Genomic DNA, 21,346 nt, shown 5'->3' with positions numbered 1-21,346 from the left:
AACCTTTGAAAACAAAACAAGAAGAACCAGAAAAAATTGCATGAATTCTTTAAATTTTTCGTAAAAAAGTCGAAAACGAATTTGTATATTGCTCGTGTACATATGTAGTATGCAGCTTTTTGATTTTTTGTATTTTCAACTTAAACAATACTTAAATGATACTAACATTATTAAGTTTTCTTTTTCTTTTACTTTAATAAAAAAAGTGTAAATTGCACATATGGGCAGTGGCCACAGGACTTAGTCCCTTTTATAGTTTGGAAGATTATTTATTTTAGGTTGTTGTTTTGTTTCCTTTTTTCAAAAATTACAATTACTGCTATTTTTGCATGCGGCAGTGACATTTGACGGTAAATAAAAAACTCGAGTCCAACAAAAAGGCAAATACATTCATTTTTTTAAGAAAAATTAAAAAGAAAAATCGAATTATATTTCACAAATAAAAGAGTCATACACATATAACAACAACAACAACAGCACGAAAAAAGTTGTAAATTTCAGTAATACAAAATCTGCTTATTCTCATCCATTTTCTGCTCTCGTCTCAATATACATATGTATGCGTTGCTTTCTAAGCTATGCTACTTTTCACACAAAACGTCTCCAAATTTCAGCTACCTTCCATCCATATCTTTAATATTTAGTTCAAATTTCAGCTAACTTCCATCCATATCTTTAATATTTAGTTTAAAAATTCCAATATCACGATTTATCACATTTATCTTGCCAAATTTTTTTTCAGTTATTGACCACATTTTCGTCAAACTTTTTGTATCCTTATTGCTCGTTTCATCAATTCACCGTTATGTCGCTAATTTCTCCCTATAACACGTTTAACATATTTGTTTAACTCAGCTTCAACTCAACTTTAACTTCAACTCAACTACAACTTCAACTTCAACTCAACTACAACTTCAATTTCAATTTCAACTTGTTTATACACAACTTGTCTTTCTAAAAAGTTATGTTCACACGTGTCCAATAACTCATTTAATTTGTACTACTGCCATTTGAAACGATTCTATGAAAAGCGGAAATGAAGTTATGCGCTCTATCTCGGTTTACGTGATATGAATATATTTAGAGCAGCAACTGGTTGCAAGTTTTTTTTTGTATTCCAATTGGATATGTTTGTACTCTAATATCCAGTATTTTTCGAGTCGAATTGGCAATCATTTCTAATCCATACTAAATTGTAGTACTTAAGTGGTTACATGGGTTTCATAGCTGCAAAAAAAATCGTTTTTTATTGTTTTATTGAATGCTATAAAAGTTTGTCCTAAATGCTCAAGTTGATCCGAGTAATAGTTTTGGAGATACTGCCTTGAAAAGTTGCGCGCTTGAAGTCAGCTATATAGTCATTTAAAACTATCTCTCGAAACTGTGTTGTCTTTAGTCATTTAAAACTCTCTCGAAGCTGTGTTCTTTTTAGTCACTTGAAGCTCTCTCTCCAAACTGTCTTTTCAAAGTCGTTTGTCAAGAATTCTCGCGAACTATTCAATCGAATTTTGAAGGTCTTCGCAATATAATTTACAAGGTCTCGAACGAAGAATTTTTCAATTACAACTTAAAAAAAATCCCGAAACTTTTAAATGGCTGTCAAAGATACAAATTTCACTTTTTTGATTTTCTTACGTGCAATACCCGGCTAGTTTATGGTTTTAAGTAAAATAAATATTTTTCTTTTTACTTTTGATGTTCCTGTAAGAAGTTCAGAGGTCAACGCGGCCACTTTTCCGTGTGCGTCACAATGCCTGACTTTTATTTTGAAAATTTAAAATTATTTTACTTTGAAAATTTCTCAAAAACTTTATAAAATTCGCAACTTTGGAATAACAAAAAGTTTTAATAAAATATTTAGTTTTTTAAATAAAAAAAATATGAAAATAGTTCGTTTCTTGCGCGAGGAAACGCGAGGAAACCCAAGTAACGACTTAATCAGTGCAACCAAATGTGTTGGTTTGAGAGAAATTCTCAACTCCCAGCTAAGCAGCGTGCATATTGAGAGTAATATGCATTTGTGGTTGTTGTTGTTGCTGTTATTGTTACTGTTCTCTATGTAGAAAATTTAGCAAACTCAAAAAAATCAGTAAAAATCAAGAAAACATTTGTAGGCATAGTATTTGACGGACAGTAAAACTAGTGTTAATAATTTTCAACATTCATGACTTATGTATGTATATTACATAATAATATTACAGTATATTTATGTGTGTGTCCATAATCATTACGAGTTTACTATAAAATAAGCAACAAAAACAAATTAATAGTATTCATATGCTTTAGCTAGACATACATGTACATACAATTTATATATATAATATTTATATAGATTTATACTTAAAGTTGATCCTTGGATCATTTTCATCATTCTCCTTATCATTCTTTAATTTCACTAATCATTAATAACAATTTGAAAATATTACAACATTTTTGTAATCAACATATCTGTTCTTAAACATAAATATATATAATAATTCTTAATAATTTTTGCATCATCATTGTGTATCTAAAATATACAGTTAATTTTTAGCGAGCCTTACACACAATTACAATATAATTCACCATAACTACTATTAACATAAAAAAAGATCTAATAAATACAAATTCTTTACAGTATGCATCCTTGCTTTCCTTAAAAACTGCTGTACGCCGCGTATATTATATAGATTGTGTGTGTGTGTGTGTGTGTGTAAGCAGAATTGCATTTCCGAAATTTGGCTGCGATTTCGAGCAGGTTTCTACTGTTTGTACATTCCTTGAAATCCATTTGAAAGTGATGTGATGCGTTCTGAAAATACCAAAAACCAAGCTGAGTATATTGATTCCAAAAAATTCAAAAATTCCAAATAATTTCGAAGCAAATCTTGCACTTGCGCAAAAATTCAAAAATTTTATAACGCAGGTTCGTATATATATACATTAGGGTGTGTCAAAAACACCAAATATTTTTTTTTCTGTAAATGGGCCTTAGACACCTCTACGAAAATTTCTCGAATCTAGAATGAGTTCTTTATTCTAACGGGATGGTCCTTAACATTTCAATAACATTTTTTTATTCCCAAAAATGGATATAAAACGAAAAAAAATGTAAAACCAAATATAGGATACTAAAAAACAAACAAAAACAATTAAAAAAAGCAAAAAAAAGGAACTAAATGAACTAAAAACAGTAAATTAATACTAAATTTACATATTTCAAGTACGTGAATAAAAACAAAATGAAAAAATTAAAAAATAAAAGAAAATTAAAAAATTAAAATTTAAAAACAAATACGGAATACAACAAAAAAAAAAAAAACAATTAAAAAAGACAAACAAATACAAAAAAAATACCATAATAATCCCAAATATTGAGAAAAAAGTTTATTTCAAATACGTGATCAAAAAAAAAATCAAAAAAATTATTTTCAATCCCCAAAAATGGAATTAAAACTAAAAAAGAAAAATAAACCCAAATGTGGGATACAAACAACAATATAATAAAAAACCAAGCAAAAAAATATTGCCAGATACTGGAAATTAATTAATTTCAAATATGTGATTAAAAACATATAAAAAAATAAAAATTTTTAGTTCGCAATTCCGAATTAAGAAATAATTAACAAAAACAAAAAAAATAAAAAGAAACAAAAACATAATAATCAAAACAAAAACAAAAAACAAAATAAAAAAGAAACAAAAACATAATAATCAAAACTGGCAAACAAATAAATTTAACATGCAAAAACCCAAATACTAATTTTTAATCCCAAATGCCGGATAAAAAAATTTAACAAGAAAAGAAAATAAATAAAAAAAACACAAAAAAAAATACAAAAAAGTAATAAAAATGCAAAAAATAAAATTAGTGCCAAATATTGGGAAAAAATTGATTAAAAATGCATGATTAAAAAAAATAAATAAAAAATAATTATTTTTAATTAATTTAATCCCAAATATGTGACAAAAACCCAACAAAATAAAAATATAAAAACATTACAAAAATAATTTTTTAATCCCAAATACTGGAAAAAAATTTAATTCCAAATACGTAATTATAACAATAAAAATAAAATAATAGTAAAAGAACGATAAAAAACACATTTCAATCCCATCTCCGCCTTACAGTTTTCTCTTTTTTATCATCAGATAGGAAAAAATTCAAAGCTCACTTCCAACTACTTAAAAAATTCATAAATTTTGAAGGAAATTTAATGCGCTACAAAAGGGTCTCTTACGATTTTTACCGTTTAAAATATATTAACGGTTGTGGTTTGATTATTTTAAGGCAAATTCTTCTTTTTTTATGAATATTTTAACTGAAATTATAACTTATTTTATAACTAAATGAAAAAAAGTATTATAAATCAGAAAAGTCGAGTTTTTGTAGGAAGTACAAATCTCAATTCAGTTCCCTACTAAATTTAGTAAACGATATATTTTTTCAAGTATTTGAAGTATAGAAAACTGTAAATCGCAGGACCTTCCCATTGCAATTAAGAGCTCATACTAGAAGAGATTTACGTAGCGTTTTCTAAGCCATTTTTCAGGCTACCAAGCAAAAAGAAAATATTCGTAGTTTTTGACCCACCCTAATACATACAAAGATAGGTGCGAATATGGCAACACTCACCTTTATGGAATGCACAGCGCTTAAAATGTTTTTCTACATATTTTATGTTTATGCGTGCACATCCAATACTTTTACACTCCATTGCAATCGATTTCCACAATATCCTTTGGCACGTCCACGAATTGATACACCAGCCGCTGGCCATCTACTTTCGCCAGTATGCCGCGCTGGTAATAGTACCGTAATGCACGTCCCATTGTCTCGTAATTCATATCCGGTTTGTTTTTATGCATGCCCCATAGTCGCGACACCGCTTTTGAGTCCACCAGCTTAAATACACCCTTCTCACGGTTGGTCCATTTAATAAAGCGTGGACAGTATTCGCGGTCCTGCAGTAGCTTGAGCAGGAATTCCCACAGATATGTTGTGGAGCCTTCGCGGCTGCGTCGCTTTACACCCATTTCGATTTTGGGCTTTCGTGGTTTTTTCACTTTGCGCTGTGGAAAACCACCAAGCTCCAGCATGTACGAGAGATCATAGTTGACATTGGACGTTGTTGGCTGAATCACACTCGATTGATGCAGCACACCGCCAGCCCCGCTCGCTGGGCTATTCGCTAGCGTGGAATGCTGATGATGGTGTAGGTGTTGTTGGTGTGCGTGCAGGGAATGATGTGGCGTTAGACCGGGATTAGCGCGTGGCGGGGAGGGAGTTGTAAAGTAGGGTGACGTGGAGTACGCTGCTGAGTTTGCACTATTCAGAGTGCCGACTGCGCCGCTATTCGGGCCACTGCTGCTACTCACCGACGCATTATTGGATGGACTAGTGCTGCTCCCTAGTGGCATGTAATAACCATCGGGCACTAAAAAAAATAAAGAAAATTTTTTTATATAAGTAGATAGCACAGATATATATTTTTTTACATTAAAGGAATGGTTCAGTTTGAATACAGCCGAGGGTTTTTTAAGTATCTCTCACTCTGGCAATATTTTGGATGTAGGAGGATGGAGTCATATGTATAAGTTCACACAAGTGAGGAAAGTTTTCTGAAAGCCATTCACTTGGGAGTGGCCAGAAACGATTATTTTACATATGGTTCAAGCAGCTTACGGCTTTCGGTTTTAGACCAAGTATCCCATGGGAGGCCAAAAAACATTCGTTTGAAGGCGAGCTGAAGTGAAACGGCGAAACATCCCACCCCCCCTTTTGATGACTGGAATCACCCGTCCCTTAAGTGGGAAGGTCTCGCTGCCCAGCTGGTTGATGTCTTTGTAAGAGTAAAGACTGACATCACCGCCGTCCAAGAAGATTCGTGGTGGTAGAGAGTCTCCGTCAACGAGTCCCGGCATTCAACCGGTTGGATGAACGTCTAGCCACAATTCGCATCAAAGCGGAGTTCTTCAACATATCGCTGATTTGTGCCCACGCCTGGACGGAAAAGAAGGACGATGTGGCCAAATATGTCTTTTATGAGCGCACCTATGAGAGCTACCCCCGACACGATGTCAAAATCATACTTGGCGACTTTAACGCCAGGGTGGGCAAAGAAAGTATCTTTGGTACAACGGTCGGTAAATTCAGCCTCCACGATGAAACATCCCCAAATGAGTTGAAGCTGATTCACCTCGGAGGCCCGAAATATGGTTGTCTGTAGTACCAGATTCCAGCATATGAAAATTCTTAAGCTACCTAGCTGTATCCGGATCGAAAGCCACCATCCAGATCTATCTTGTTGCGATAGATAGAAGATACGTCTTCAGTGTTTTAGACGTGCGTATGCTTCGAGGTCCTAACAAGGTGAAGTTTTTTAGGGATCGTAAAAATGTGTTCCTCAGTTGGCGCATTTTTAATTTATATTTTTATTTCATTTTCAAATTCTATTGATTATTTGTCGCAATCGGTCAGATCGGACACCTATATCACATATCTCCCATAAAACCGATTATTCAGGTTTTTTAAACTTCACTTTTAAAATCGCTGGCTCGAAGACGTTTTTGACCCATAGTCCCTTAGGTAAAGTTGTTAAGAATGAACTTTAGAATATTTCCATATTTTATAAAAAAGAAATTTACCCGCTCTAATCTATATTATATTTTTTTGGAAGCATATTCCAGAATTAACTTACACCCCAACAGGAAAAAAGCATAAACAAATCGAAACTAAGGCATATATACAAAATTATTTGGGTTGGTTTGTTCAAAGGGAAAGCCAAGATGACTAATCTAAAAATATACGAATATACCTTTCTCGATTTTATACTTCTATAAATATAACAAGGAAAAAAGTTAAAAAATAATACTCAAACGAATTTGAATTCTCAATATAAACATATATAAATTAAGACAAAATAAAAATTCAATAGTCATTCGCAAATAACCAAAAGTGGTCTATGCGTGGTGTATTAGCATACCAACCGAATCTAACTTATATTTTAATATTTCAGAAACTATGGACACTTAAACATATTTTAAGCAAAATTACAAAATTATTACATTCATTTATTTTGCTTAATATAATTTTTAAAACCGCCCTTCTGAACCTTAGAAGCGCACTCACATTCTATCAGCTATCTCACTTGAACGCAAACATCTCGTACCTACTGTAAGCGTGCCTGTAAACAACTGAATGCGAGCACAAATACTCGTATCTGTGTGTAAGGTATGAACACTTTGGCGAATGTGTAGAATTCAAAGAGATATCTTATTTTTAGGGGGCTAGTCTGGCGCACTCAGTCTCCACTGTTGAACGTCATTTTTGCTCACACCGCGTTTCTCTCATACTCATTGTTTTGGCGCTCACTTTGCAACACTTCGTCTTGCTACGGCGCTGAATGTTTGTAGTTGTGACCTTCAGATTTCGTGCAAAGGCAATGTGTCGATGACCACAAATTCATTCATACATACAAAAATATAAACAACAAATGACGAGTTTAGCGAAATGCATATATAGCCAGTACGCATATGGCAACATACATACATACATACAAACTGACGCAAACGATATACACGAACATGTGTACTCGTACATATTTATGCATTTGATTTTGCGCGGCTATACGAAATACGGTTGGGAGGAGGGTTGTCGACGCGTCAGTGGGAATGCATGCCAGCCAGCGCAGTTAGCGTCGACGCAAGCGCCAAACGCGACAGCGAATGTGGAAATATGCATGCATATCTATATATGTATGTATGTACATATATGTAGTACATACACACATTCGGCTACATGCACAAGTATTTGCTGTAGTATGCAGCGACGTGCCTTTGTGTGTGACGAGGCTAAGAGTGAGAGTTTTTGCAATAACTGGAGAATAGCGGTTAACGCGCGGCACCACATTCGAAAGGGGGGATATATACATGTGTATGTATGTACGTGCTTATGTGTGCATATTAGTGAGCGGTGAGTGAACATAATTTTTGAGTTTGCTTAGGTGTGTGTGCCTTGCTAAATACTATGCAGGCGTTTGGGAAGCTACTTACATTGCAGGGCGAAAATGGAAAATTCGCTCACTCACAATTTTTAAAATTTTTAAAATTTTGAATGCGAGTTGTGAAAAATTTAAAATAAATATCAATATATTCATAAAGTTGCTTGCTTAACGACGGCTCTGGCATTTACGCATGCGCTCACTGGATCAGATAAACGAACCATTAAGCAACCCTAAGCTTTGTGGTTAAATTGCTCTGCAATTGTTTACTAGAAAATACCTACAATGTAAACTATTCTCAATCGCGTCATTGAATTTTTTTATACATTGGAACAGAGGAGCTTATAGTAAGGGATATATTGTAGTCTATGTAATTTAGGAGAGCGCACAATAGACCTAAGATTGCGGTGCATTCCTCATCTACCTATCTAATCTAATCTAATCCTATCTAATCTAATCTAATCTAATCTAATCTAATCTAATCTAATCTAATTTAATCTAATCCTTACAGTATTCATGGATCTCGTAACAGAAAGTTTTGAAAAACTTAGTAAGAATTGATCACCAAAAATTTGAGACCAAGCTAACCGACAAGAGAATTGTATTATTCTTGGTTAGGGTGAGTCACCTACCGAGTTGAATGGAACCTTTGCTTTGGAATAAAAATCGATTTCAATTGGTGGATGTGAGGTGGAAATATTTATCATAGCCCATACAATACCATTTCAACTTAGAACAGTCATCAAATATAAAACATTAAGGGGTATTCTGGTCTAGAAAAAAATCGTTTTTTTCATCGATAAAAAATCAATTTTTTAATTCAAAAATTTCATCAATAAAAAAAATCGATCTTTTTTATTCAAAGTTCAAACTGTTCCAGAATATGTCTACAAGAGATTTTGTCAAAATTCAAATTATTTTCGGTGGTATATGTATGTAGGTATTTTTCTGATCCAAACTGGTTGGTCAGGAATCGAAACTTTAAACGCATTTTTATGGAAACTGTCTTTACTTTTGTCAAAACGATACCCATGAATACTCAGGTTCTATTCGACAGATTTACTTGAAATTTGGAGACATTTTGGAGAGTCTTCTGTATAGACTTGTCTGTGTTTGAAACTATCCATATCCGCAACTTTAAATTTTCACTATTTTTTTTTAAATTTGAAACAGTCAAAAAATGGTACAAGATTTTTTTTTTCAGGCAGCCTCCATTTCGTAAAACAAAATTGTCCAACTTTTCGGTAGAACCAAACATTGCGACATCATTACAGATTAAAATTTTTTATTTTAATTTGCTATAAGGACTGAAATCGTGAGCAGGGTCACGTGCCAATCTTTTGAGACCCCCGCAGCTAATTTCGAAATTTGTATACTTTTTTTGTTTTTTAAATTTTTTGAGTATCTCTCTAATATTAATAAAAATCTAATAAAAACTGGTTAGTAAAAATATTAATTACTCATTTTTCCTGAGACTCAAAAAATTTGCTGAAATTGGTGCTTCTTGACTAGAATACCTACTTAATTGTTAATTTTTTCGAACTTCAATATGTTCAATACCCTCAAGTTCAGCTTAAGAGTTCTTTTTTGTGTGTGAATAAAAGTTTTTTAAATTGTTTACACTTACTTCCAACACTTCGATTCCATATGTTCCGTAAGGACGCTGAATTTTGATAGAGATTGGGATGTAGAAACGTGCCTGACGGTATATGCGACGCATGCGGGTGACAATGGGCCGGTATGCCAAGCCGCGCTTTTATCTCATCACTGCACGGCTGACCACCAGAGCTAGAACTGTCCACGTCAGAGACACCACTATCGGCAGGGCTTGGCGGAAAGGAACCTTCGAAATACAATTAATTTGAAATCCAATATTATTTGGTCTTCTATTATCAAGAATTAAAGTTTTCAATACAAACAATGAGAGTAGTTAGCAAAAACATTTGGTTTGTTACGAAATTATAAATAACTGTATAAGAGCGTGTTGCCTACCGGTTGTAGCTGATCCATACGTTCTATGATGTGAATTGTGTATCGAGCCACCACTCAGCAGATTGTGTAGCAATGGCCGGTGTGGTATGGCTAGTGGTTGGAGCTGGTTATTTGCACCTGACCCTGAGAGTGGGCCGCCATGCTGTGACAGGCCATTAACAAGCTGTTGCTGTTGGGCTGTCTGCTGGAGGTGTGGTGGAGAAAGTACAACGTTTTGTTCGGCTTTTATGTGTATAACACTTGGAGATCCCGCGTATGTATTGCTCTGTGCTTGCTGATGCGTTGCCTGTTGCTGTTGCTGTTGCAGTTGCTGTTGTTGCTGCTGGTGATGATGATGTTGATGGTGTGTCAACAAAGGACCTGGACTTGTTGATTGCTTTATAACTGGAATTTCAGTATCTGCGAAGAGAAGAAAGAATAATTTATAAAATAAATTGCCAAAGCGTAACAAACATTCTAATTTTACTAGCGATTTTCCCAATAAATAAATAATAAATGAAACTGTGTGAAACATTTACATAAATGTATGTATGTGTATGCATATAATCAAATTTTATTCTCAACTACTTTTATAGTAAAACCTATAAATATATGTATGTATATGTGTGCAAAAGCAATTAGTTGACAAATCGGTTTCTCAGCTAACCGGTTTGATTGGGAAAAGCGTGTGCTCATAGGTGGCAGCAGGTTACTGGGTGGCAAGCGACTGGGCTGCGCCCACCTGCTGTGGTCACGGGAGTTTCCCGCCTTGAGAATTTGCTGAAGTTAGGTGGAAATATAAATTGCAGGTTTACACATCACGGAAATATGTAATAAGATTATATCAGCAGTTCCATAGAAACTCAAGAATTCCAAGCATTTATAAGCGTTACGTGTACGTATGTTCGTTAGGGCGTTTGTTATTTCCCAAGCTGATTTCAAGCTGATTTTTCTTCAAATTGGTACAGAATTTTCCGCTGTACAAAAAAGGTTTACATAACTTTAACTGCCTATAACTTTTGTAGGAATATTTTTATGAAAAATGTCACATGTTTTTAGAGCGGAAAATTTTGTATTAAAATAAACTTTTTCTAAAGTTATCGTTTATTTGCTTTTGAGCTAATTTTTTTTTTTTGCAAAGGATCAAAAATCAAAAAACTTATATTAAATATTGGGTAGTCGAAAAAGTCTTTTCGTATTTTGTCAATAGATGTCGTTGCAGTCGTATATCTACAGTGCTATCAATCACATTGTATCATACTATATAGTGTTGGAAAGGTAAGGAGCTTCATTTAACCAAAAAAAAAATTAAATTCGGGGAAGTTGAAAGAGAGCAGCAGAAAACAGCTGTTCAAAAATGAGTAAAAATAATGAAGAAATTCGCTATATTTTGAATTTCTTGTATAAAAAAGGGAGGAATGCCACGCAAGCCCAATGAAATTTGTAAAGTTTATGGAGACGATGCTGTATCAGTTCGTGTAGCACAACAATGGTTCGCTCACTTCGGTTCTGAAAATTACGAAATTTCGATTTACGCTGATGGAAAAATGTCTCTAGCGGAAAAATGCCAAAAAGTGACCGAGCAATATGATATATATTTGTTTATTTATTAGTATAAATATAAAAACAATAAGTTGAATTTTGATTAGAAATATGAAAAGAGCTTATTTATGCTTATTTCCGTTTGATCCTTTTTTTCCGTTTTCTTGGATATTAGCCCATGTGAGAATTCTTAAAAATATCTCGTCAAAGTTGTCCATACAAGAACTTGATTACATTCGTTCAGTTTTTATGACAGCTTTATGCTATAGTGGTTCGATCACAACAATTTCGTCGAAATTTTTACCGCTACTTTGGACAAAAAATTTGAGCCAAATTTCCGAATCTTTCTTGTCAAATAAAAAGTCTTCCATACAAGACTTTGATTTAGACTGTTCTGTTTATATAGCAGCTATATGCTATAATGTTGTTAACTCGGCTATAATCGCGTTAGCGGTGTCTACGCCAGTAAAGAAGAAGGAGATATGCTATAGTGGTCCGATATTAGCCGTTTCGACAAATAAGTAACTTTTGGGGAGGAAAGAACGTTTGCGAAATTTCAGATAGCTATTACAAAAACTGTGGGCTTACATATGTATGTACAGACAGATGGACGGACGGACATGTCTAAATCGACGCCACTCATGATCATTTATAAATATATACTCCTATATTTCCTACGTAGAGCTATAAACTTCGCTACAAACTTAGTATAATAATAAAAAAAACAACCTGATAAATAACGGACACCCTAATGCCTGTACATACATACATACATACATATGTATATTGGTTTTGCTATATCTTGCATGTGACAAGGTGACAAAGGTAGCAACATTTGCAACACTAAACAATTTGGCTGCATATTGTTTGTGTATGTAGCAAACTTTGCCCAATATGAAACCCATTTCCGTTTCCGTTCATAATTTATATCAAAGTGCAGTTAAAGTTGGCCCAACTAGCTAGTGTCCGGTCAAGAAACTGCTAAGCCTCGTCATCGCCATCGCCAACGTTCACAATGAACATTTCAAAACTATGTATGTACGCTCGGCCAAGCTAAGAGGCGCGTCGAAGCGAACAGCAAACAGCAAACAAAAACAATGTGCGCGCCTTCGCTGCGACCAACGAGTCCACAGTGACATTGACCCGGTTTGCTAGCAGCCAGCCAACAGCTCAGCAACTAGCCAAACAACTGTCAACTGGGACTAAATTAGTAATAATGAAAATATTTATTTTTCCCAAGTCAGTACAAACCAACAACAAAAAACAAAACTGCACACGCCAACAACAACGACACCCAAGCATATTTGTACACAGCATAGTGGCATGACGCGGACACCACTTTTTAAATTAATTGTAAATATGCAAGCGACGAAGAAAGCAAAAGCGAACTGCGAACAGCGAAATGAAAATGAAATCGAAATCGCAGCAAAAGGCAGAAAAAAATAATAGAAAATGAGAAAATGCACAAGCAAAAGTGACGGCGGGGTGCGGTGTGCGGTATTGCATGCAATTTATCACGGCTGTGAAACGGGTTTCGTGAGCGTGGTCGTCGCTCGCCACTTTGCTTTCCCCAGTAGTGTCACAAAAAACAAAAAGAGAAAAAAAGCAAATACAAAAACCTCACAGCAAATACCATTGCACCAGCGGCAAAGCAATGACTGCCAGCAATTATCATCTCCACCAAAGCGTCGGTGCATTGAAGTGCAGCGAAGAAAATGAAAGTAAAAGTGTATTTTCACTATTTTCTATTGCCAGATGCTGTGATTTGGTATTAGTTGGACGCTTGAACACTTAAATGCTCGACTCACTAACGCTGCCACTGCACTTCGCTGCGGTGCAAACACGCTCAAATAGGCGCATATACATATGTACGTTGGACTCAAACGAAACGTAGCGCCGCAAGCGATGCACAGTGGTACAATGATGCAAAGCACGAGCCTAAATTTGATTAGCAAGTGTACGAATGGAAGACGGAAAATAGCTCAATAATGGTTTGAGAATATAGCTACTCTTTCGAATAAACATAGACTTTGTTCACACGAGGACTCTTTCTGTCGGCCAAACCGGTTTTTATAGGTTAGAGAATGACAAGTAAAGATGAAATTGCAATAACCATCGTTTTAAATGAATATTGACATCAAGAATTAGATGATGCGATATAAAAGAAAATGCAGAGAATTTTCTGACTCAAAATTGTCGGGCTCTTGTGACTTAAGGACTAAAAGAAAACAAACTATCGGCCGATAAAATTTTTAGCTTTCACGCATGAATGAATTGAACAATATCCAGCTAGAAACGATAACATGGCGACAAGATAAGCTTTGAGAAGTGCAAGTAGTTCAGTAGATCTCCGACGTTCTACTCTAGGCCAAAAGCATGTTGCAGTCGCACAGTAGCGGGTCGTTGACCAGGGCTTGCTAATCCTACACGAGTTCCATTGGTCCAGTGCTAGAACGCAAGCTGCGAAATCCAACTCGATCTCATTTTGATGTGATCGGGGTCAAAATGCCCTCTTTATCGGCTTATCGGCTTTGCAGTTACAAGCAATTCCGCTGTGATCGGGCACAAAAACAAGACTGAACGTGTAGTAGATTTATGCTATTTCTAGTGATGACAAATACTCCTTTACAACTTTACTTCCTGAAAGAGCCTGCGCATTTCATAGCAGTACGTCTACTTCCACCTTTATAGCTTCCTCAAACTAATATTTACGGAGAGCTCCTTAAAGATAACGCCCCCTTCAACCTTGCCTCCTAGTTTCGACCCATACGTGAAGAAGCTAACTCCAACGATACCTTTCCATGCACGTATCTCTTGTCAGTATGTGAACATAGAAAAGGCCGCCTGAGACGCAGTGATACAAGTTTTCAGGAATGCAGTTGAAGGAGGAGAATTCGGCTTTTCCTTCTTCGGATAACTTCATTAACCCAGCTTCCCAAAGCCTTAGAGCGCACTTCGCAGCAATGCTACTGTAGAGCACCGGAGGTGCCATTGAGAGCCGCTCAAGTTTCTTAATGACTTCGAGCTCCCTCTAGAAGATGCATATATCATGGCACTTTACACATCTAAATAGTTTCCAATATGTGCCTCTAAGTCACGAAGCTGTTATTTTTTTATATAAAAGTTCTAATTACTCCACTGTTGCAACGCTCGGTTTAGAGCGAATTCATGAAAGTGCAAGCGAACTTCGCACGGAGGAAATGGTTGAGTGTAGGCAGGCAGCTCTTCCTTCAACTGCAATAAACTTGTGTGGCAGCACTGCCAGCCGAGGCGGCGGCGTTTACATTCATGCAACTGGTTAAATAGTGAATATTCGCTGCAACAGCGATCAGCAGCTTTGAGTGCTGCGCCTATGGCGAGAGCGTGTGCCTACCGAAGTGCCTGTGTCACTTATTTGAATGACTGCGATGCATCGCGCTTATATATGTATATACATACATACATACATATGCAATTTCGCTGCACTGCAGTCGCGCACATACACCCACCAACCTATTGCAATTGAGAGACGCAGCGCACCAACACTAGCCGACAAGTGCGTGGAAGCAATGTAATATATTCTTATATATGTATATTTTTATTTTCATATTTATGCATGTACATACATACATACATATGTATGTGTATATGTACATCAAATAGTTAATATGAAAATATGCCCGAGTGCAGCACACACTTCTGCATATAATCCATATACTTACATCGACTTACACAAATGTACTTATTCACATGTACACACACATACACACATGCATGCATGTAAATGCCCAGCAATGTGCATACGACGAACGTGTGGCCGCGAGAGAGGAAGAGAAATCAGGTCAAGGCTTGTCGGCATAGTAGTCGTCGTTCACAATTTATGCTTTGTTGGCTGCATTATTGCATGTTGTTATTTTGCTTTTTGCAATCGCTACGCTGCCGCCGCCGCTGTGCGTTTACATACACTAGCTTTTATTGCTACTATTGTAGCTATTGTTGTTGTCCGCTTTATACCAACGCTTGTTTTTAGTGTGTATGTGTGTGTGTTCGGTATATGTAAGTTGCGCTGGGTTGCTTCATAGTTGCTGTGTAGCCATTCTTTGACTTCTCTTGACTAACAAACACGCAAGAGCGCGCCATGCATTTGGCTGTGAGTGTTTGTTGCCGCCTCACTTGAGCTATAAACTGCCATAAAGCCGTATACCATTGCTCTTTACGTTTTGGCGGTGCGGGTGGATTCGTATGTTTTGCAAACGTTATGTACATACATATGTAAGCATGTATTTATGTACAGAAATTTGTAGGCAATGCTTGATTGCAGTAACAATAACAATACACATTCGATAGCGCCTGCGGTTGTGAATACGGTAAAAGGCGTCACGGCCAATAGTTGGCAACTTCTCTAAAGTGAAACGACTAAAAGGTCAAAGAAATGAAAATGTCGCTTTTCTTTCTACCAGAAAACGCACCTTCTTATCAATACAAATTAAGTCCTTAAATAGAAATGTATTACATTATTATGGCGGGTTGATTTGCAGAGAGATAAAAAAAAACGGAAAATCGGATATGCGGGCAATATTCTACAAATCATTCTGAACAACTTTGACTCTGAACATATATCCTCGGGAAAAGCTGGATGTAATGGAAAGCTGTCAGCAGCTCTAATTATGACAAGATTGAGACATTTACAACAGATTAGGCGTCAGTCAGTCCGTACAATAGAGGAGACTTAAATGTCCTCTTCTCTTCCATAAAGTAATACTTTGTCCAATGGTTCCGTGGAAGAGACATGAGATGCGGGTAGGTTTAGTTTAGCGAGTTAAAGTCTCCACTCCAGCTTTCAATGCTTCCTCCTACTATAAAAAACAAAAACAAAAAAAAAAAAAAAACAAAAAAAAAAAACTTTGCCTAAAATTATAATAATAATAAATAAGGGTTTATGAAACAGCGATTATTAATTCGTAATTTAGCTTTTAAGGATCAAAAATATATCTTCGTCAGTTTTTGAGATATTCGAATGAAATTCTATTCATCATTTACCTGAACCATGTTTCATCCATATTGATTGTTTATATATTAATTAAAATGAAAATAATATTGGGTAGTCAAAAAAGTCTTTTCGTATTACAAATCAAACTTCAACTTATTGTTTTTATATTTATACTAATAAATCAATAAACAAATATGTACCATTTTGGTCAATCACTTTTTGCCATTTTTCTGTTAGAGACATTATTCCATCTGTGTAAAACTTTCATCAGTGTAAATCGAAACTTTGAAATTTTCAGACGGGAGCGAACCATTGTTGTGCTACACGAGCTGATACAGCATCGTCTCCGTAAACTCTACAAATTTCATTGGTTGCATTCTTTCCTTTTTTATACAAAAATTTCAAAATATGTGACCTGGTCTACAGAAAGGGGGCTTAGGTGTTAAAAAAAAGGAGAACAATTAATGAGATAACGAGAAACTGACGATTATTTTTAACAGCTTTTCCCAGAAAACTAGTTTTTGCACTTTAGCTCCCTTTTCGTAGACCAGGTCACATATAGCGATTTTCTTCATTATTTTCACTCATTTTTGAACAGCTGTTAAATTTTTCAACGTCTCCGAAATTAATTTTTAAATTAAGCTTAAAATCTCACCTTTCCAACACTACATATGTATATAGTATGACACAATGTGATTGGTAGCACATTGATAAAATACGAAAAGACTTTTTCGACTACCATTATTATTTAAATAAAACAAGTACGTTGCCTTTGGGACTTTAGAAGCTAAGTTTACACCAAATTTCGTGAAATAAAAAATCTTTGTACAAGTTCAAAATATAAAACCCAGAAACTTGTTTATTTGAATTTTTCACATAAATTTTGAGGTTATGTGAAAAAGGTGTTCAGACAAGAGTTGTAGGTCTTTTCATTACCTTCAACTCGTAGTTTGCGGGAAAACGATATAAATCTAAATTTTATAATAAATTTTCATCCTGAAAAATTTAAGCAATTCCTTCCCCCTTCATCGTCCCGATCTCAGATCGACCGTAAACTAGTTTAACTTTCATTTTTGTTATTTTAATTTAAATTTCTTTCTCCAATTTCAACCAAATATAAATTTTTTCACTTTTTCCATTTTCAAAAGTTGGCCTAATACGTATAGTCAGGAATCAAATTGTATTACAAAGAACTAGCCTCTTGGAATATGTCGAAATTTGTCGCTCAAAATTTTTAATTAAACTATGTACATATGTCAAAATGCCGTTAGTCTGCGACATTCTCGATGTTTGATGACGTTCGTTAAGACGTTTGATTGTCATAGCTGTTTAGTGCCTGTGGCCGGATGAGCCCTTCAACACAGACAACAAGTAATAAATGAAATGAAGCAAGCGAAATGAGTGTTTCAAAATTTCGAGGTATACGTGCGCGTACACATTGTTGAAGCAAATAATCGTAATACACGAGACAAAATGACGACAGCTCATGGAGCATGCCATACACACATATTTACATACAAAGTAAATAGTAAACGGAGCGTTTACTTGTTGCGGAAATGCTTATTGCTCATACAAGTACGTAGCCTGCTAGCAGTACGCCAATAGTGGCACTATAACCCACTTGGCTTGTACTGTGACCTTTAAATGTTTTCGCCAAATTGCTATTGAGGAGCGCAAAAATTCTCAGCGTTGCGGTGGCACACCCACTTTTTCGTGTATCTAACTGTTTAAGCCACGCTCTGTCTATTATTGCCAATATGGCCCATTTCGGCTACTACAAGCCGAACTCTCCTACCTGTTTCGTGGCTTCCTTATCTGATGTTAATGGAGTGTCTTTGTTTTGTTATTTTGTTTATTATTGCTGTTGGTTGGTATTGCAAGTGTTGTTTTTGCAGACTTTGTTTTTTTTTCTGTATTGTATATTTTGCGGGCGTTTATTTTCGCGGCATGAGTTGCCGTTACCCCTAACTTGGGTCTTAAATTTTGTTGTGCTCAACGCGCTTGATTCGGTTACATCACATTTTGGATAGTAGGTCAATGAATAAAAAACCAGCAACGGTAAAAGCAAAAAATCAACGCCGAAACTTACAACAACCACAGCGGCGGAAGGTAGAGGAACGCAAAAAGAAAACTGTAAAACCTGAATAAGTATTTGCAATATTTTACATGTGTATGGTACATACATATAAACATTTTTGTTTCACTTGAAGCAATTACACGTGCGCAACCGACTGACTGGTTTATTTACAAGTAAATACAAGTTAATGTTAAATACTTAAGTATACGCAGGGTCGTATGCATGTTCCGTCATACTGTTTCTCCGTAGTAGTCGAATATGTCTGCATTACGAACGCCTGGTGGGTTCAAAAGGAAATAAAATATTAATCGTATATTTCCGTGTTATAGAAATTATCAGCCATCCGCCGATTAGCCATATATATGTACATATTAGCTTTTTCTTTTTAGAATTTTAGTTTAAGCTCGTCACTTATATCCATATATGAATCACAACTCGTGCTCTGAACATATAACTGCTCATTTTGGATGTGTTAACTGATTCCCAAATCGACAGCCACTTAACTGAAACGGGCTAATAGATTGCTCATCAAGTCGCAGCGCAGAGACTCTTTATAATTCTGTTCAACTCAAGTGAAATGAACCAACTCAAAATCTGGAAATTAGTGTTTAGGTTAGGTTAGTCTGGTAGACCAATGAGCCACGCATAGACCAGTTGTGGTGCTTTGGGATACCAAATGGAATTCAGTTACTAGGTCCATGAGGAATAGTCATTCTTTAGGATGCCTGCGTTTGACTTTGTGACCTCACTATCGATACCTTCTCCAGTGTATCATACCATGGGGACCCCAGATGCTTACAGCGTATTCTTGCCAATACGAAACAAGTGCATAAGAGATGCTCCATTCTTTCCATAGTGCCTTGCTTTAGACATTTCCTGCGGTCTTCTCGATCAGTCAGCCTCATTCCTCGACCGCGTGTTGCCACCAGGCAGTGACCAGTTATTATTCCGACCAGGTTACTACAGTCTCTTCTAACGCCTGCCAATAGCAATTTCTTGTCCTTCCGATCTACCATTTTGCACATGACTTTTGCAGTTTTGCACCCGAGAAAAGAATGCAGTTTGGCCGTTTGTCGGCAATAACACGCCGAATATTATCTTCAAAAGCGTTAATCGTCTTGGACTTATGCATCTGCCGTGACAAGCGGCTTCATTTAACCACATAAAACTAGTTCCGCGGTGTTAAATCGCTCAATCTTGGAGGTCACTCCAAAAAGTTTCCTTCAATAAATTGTTCGTTTCATTGGCTGTATGACATATAACGCTGTCTTGTTGGAACCAAAGCACTTTCATATCAACATTCTCCAATTCAGGCGCGAAAAAGTCATTAACCATGGCTCTATACTGTTCTCCATCGACTGTAATATATTGAAGAAATATGGCCCCATGATACCCTTAGGCACTACAAACAGTGACTTTTTGGAGTATGTAGCGTCTCAACAATGGCTTGTGTATTATACATAATTATTCTCATTTAACCAAAAGTGAGTTTCAGCGCTGAATAAAATTTTCTTGTGAAAATCGGGATCGGTTTCGGCCATCTCGTTTTGAGCAAATTCACCGATTGTGTGACGCGCTTGATGTTCGTTCGGCTTTAACTCTTGCATGAGTTTGATTTTCAACTAGACTTTAAACTCTGCATATCTCCAAAGGAAAAAGTCTAACGGTGTGATATCACGCGATCTTAGTGGCGAATCGACTGGTCCAAAACGCCTTGTCACCGAAGTGTTCTTTCAATAAATCCAATGATTAATGATTAATGCGATGTGTGTCGTCTTGTTGAAACTAAATGTTGCCGAGATCAGGAGTTTCAATTTCAGGTATCAAATAGTCGGTTATTATAGCGCGATAACGGTCGGCATTGAAGGTTACGTTCTCACCGTCATCATTTTTGAAGAAATATGGAGCGATAAATTTCACCGAACCACAAACCATACCAAACCGTTGTTTTTTATGAATGAAATGGCACCTCTCTCTCTCTCTTTAGGATGCTTTTCGTCTTAAATGCAACAATTTTGCTTGTTCACATACCCATTGCGCCAGAAACTGGTCTCATCGCTGAACAAAATTTGTCTCGAAAACGTAGGATCTTCTTAGAACTTTTCCAAGGCCCATAGAGCAAAGCGATGTCGCTTGAGAAGGTCGTGCGGCATCAGTTCTTCCATAAACTGTATTTTCTACGCTTTCAATTTAAGATCTCGACGCAAAATGCGCCAAGTCGTTCCATATGTCCGTCTCATTCATCATTGCAAAGTTGAACAGTCATTATATTTAGTTCTATTTATATTTTTCACAAAATCGCGGGTGTATATAATGTTCGTTTGTAGTTCTATTTCCGCATTATGTCCGTATCCAATTATTTGGCACTAGGTTGGTTCATTATTTGCATTCCCTTATGTGTTTCAGAATACTTTCTACCTTCGTATATGTACATACTTACATACATATATGTATGTAAGTTCATAGACAGATGTTAGGCAATAAGATGTACGTGCAGTGTGTACATCTACATACATACATATGTACATATGTCGCATGTATTAACCTAAGTATGCAGTGTTTAATAAATTTGTGCGCCTCAAAAATTGTTATTCCCTCTTATTGGTACTTAACTAAAAATAATTCACTCATAATATACACGAGTTCTGTGTTCAAAGCAGCAAAATATATACATACATGTATATACCAACATACACACCTATGTATGTACATACATATGGAAAAATATTAAAATTTCTTCGCACAAACAAGGAACGAAAGGGAACACAACAAACAGGAACAGCAGCAAATTCAGAAGTCATGTAT

General features: G+C 35.8%; 1 protein-coding gene across 2 annotated transcripts in view; it reads right to left on the bottom strand.

Annotated features, from left to right (window-relative positions):
* Positions 1-285: 285 nt before the first annotated feature.
* The window catches only part of LOC126762995 (ecdysone-induced protein 74EF), a 147,071-nt gene continuing 126,010 nt past the window's right edge, over positions 286-21,346 (bottom strand). For both annotated transcript variants that reach the window (XM_050480138.1, XM_050480137.1), the window contains 4 exons: positions 9,975-10,373; positions 9,610-9,825; positions 4,616-5,417; positions 286-2,791 (listed from right to left, as the gene is read on the bottom strand). In XM_050480138.1, coding sequence (XP_050336095.1) covers positions 4,687-5,417; positions 9,610-9,825; positions 9,975-10,373 — 1,346 coding nt within the window. In that variant the 3' untranslated portion in view covers positions 286-2,791; positions 4,616-4,686. The remainder of the gene's footprint in view (positions 2,792-4,615; positions 5,418-9,609; positions 9,826-9,974; positions 10,374-21,346) is intronic.

This window comes from Bactrocera neohumeralis, chromosome 6 (genome assembly GCF_024586455.1).
Source record: "Bactrocera neohumeralis isolate Rockhampton chromosome 6, APGP_CSIRO_Bneo_wtdbg2-racon-allhic-juicebox.fasta_v2, whole genome shotgun sequence".
Lineage (NCBI taxonomy): Eukaryota > Metazoa > Arthropoda > Insecta > Diptera > Tephritidae > Bactrocera > Bactrocera neohumeralis.
This window is presented reverse-complemented; position numbering and strand designations above follow the sequence as displayed.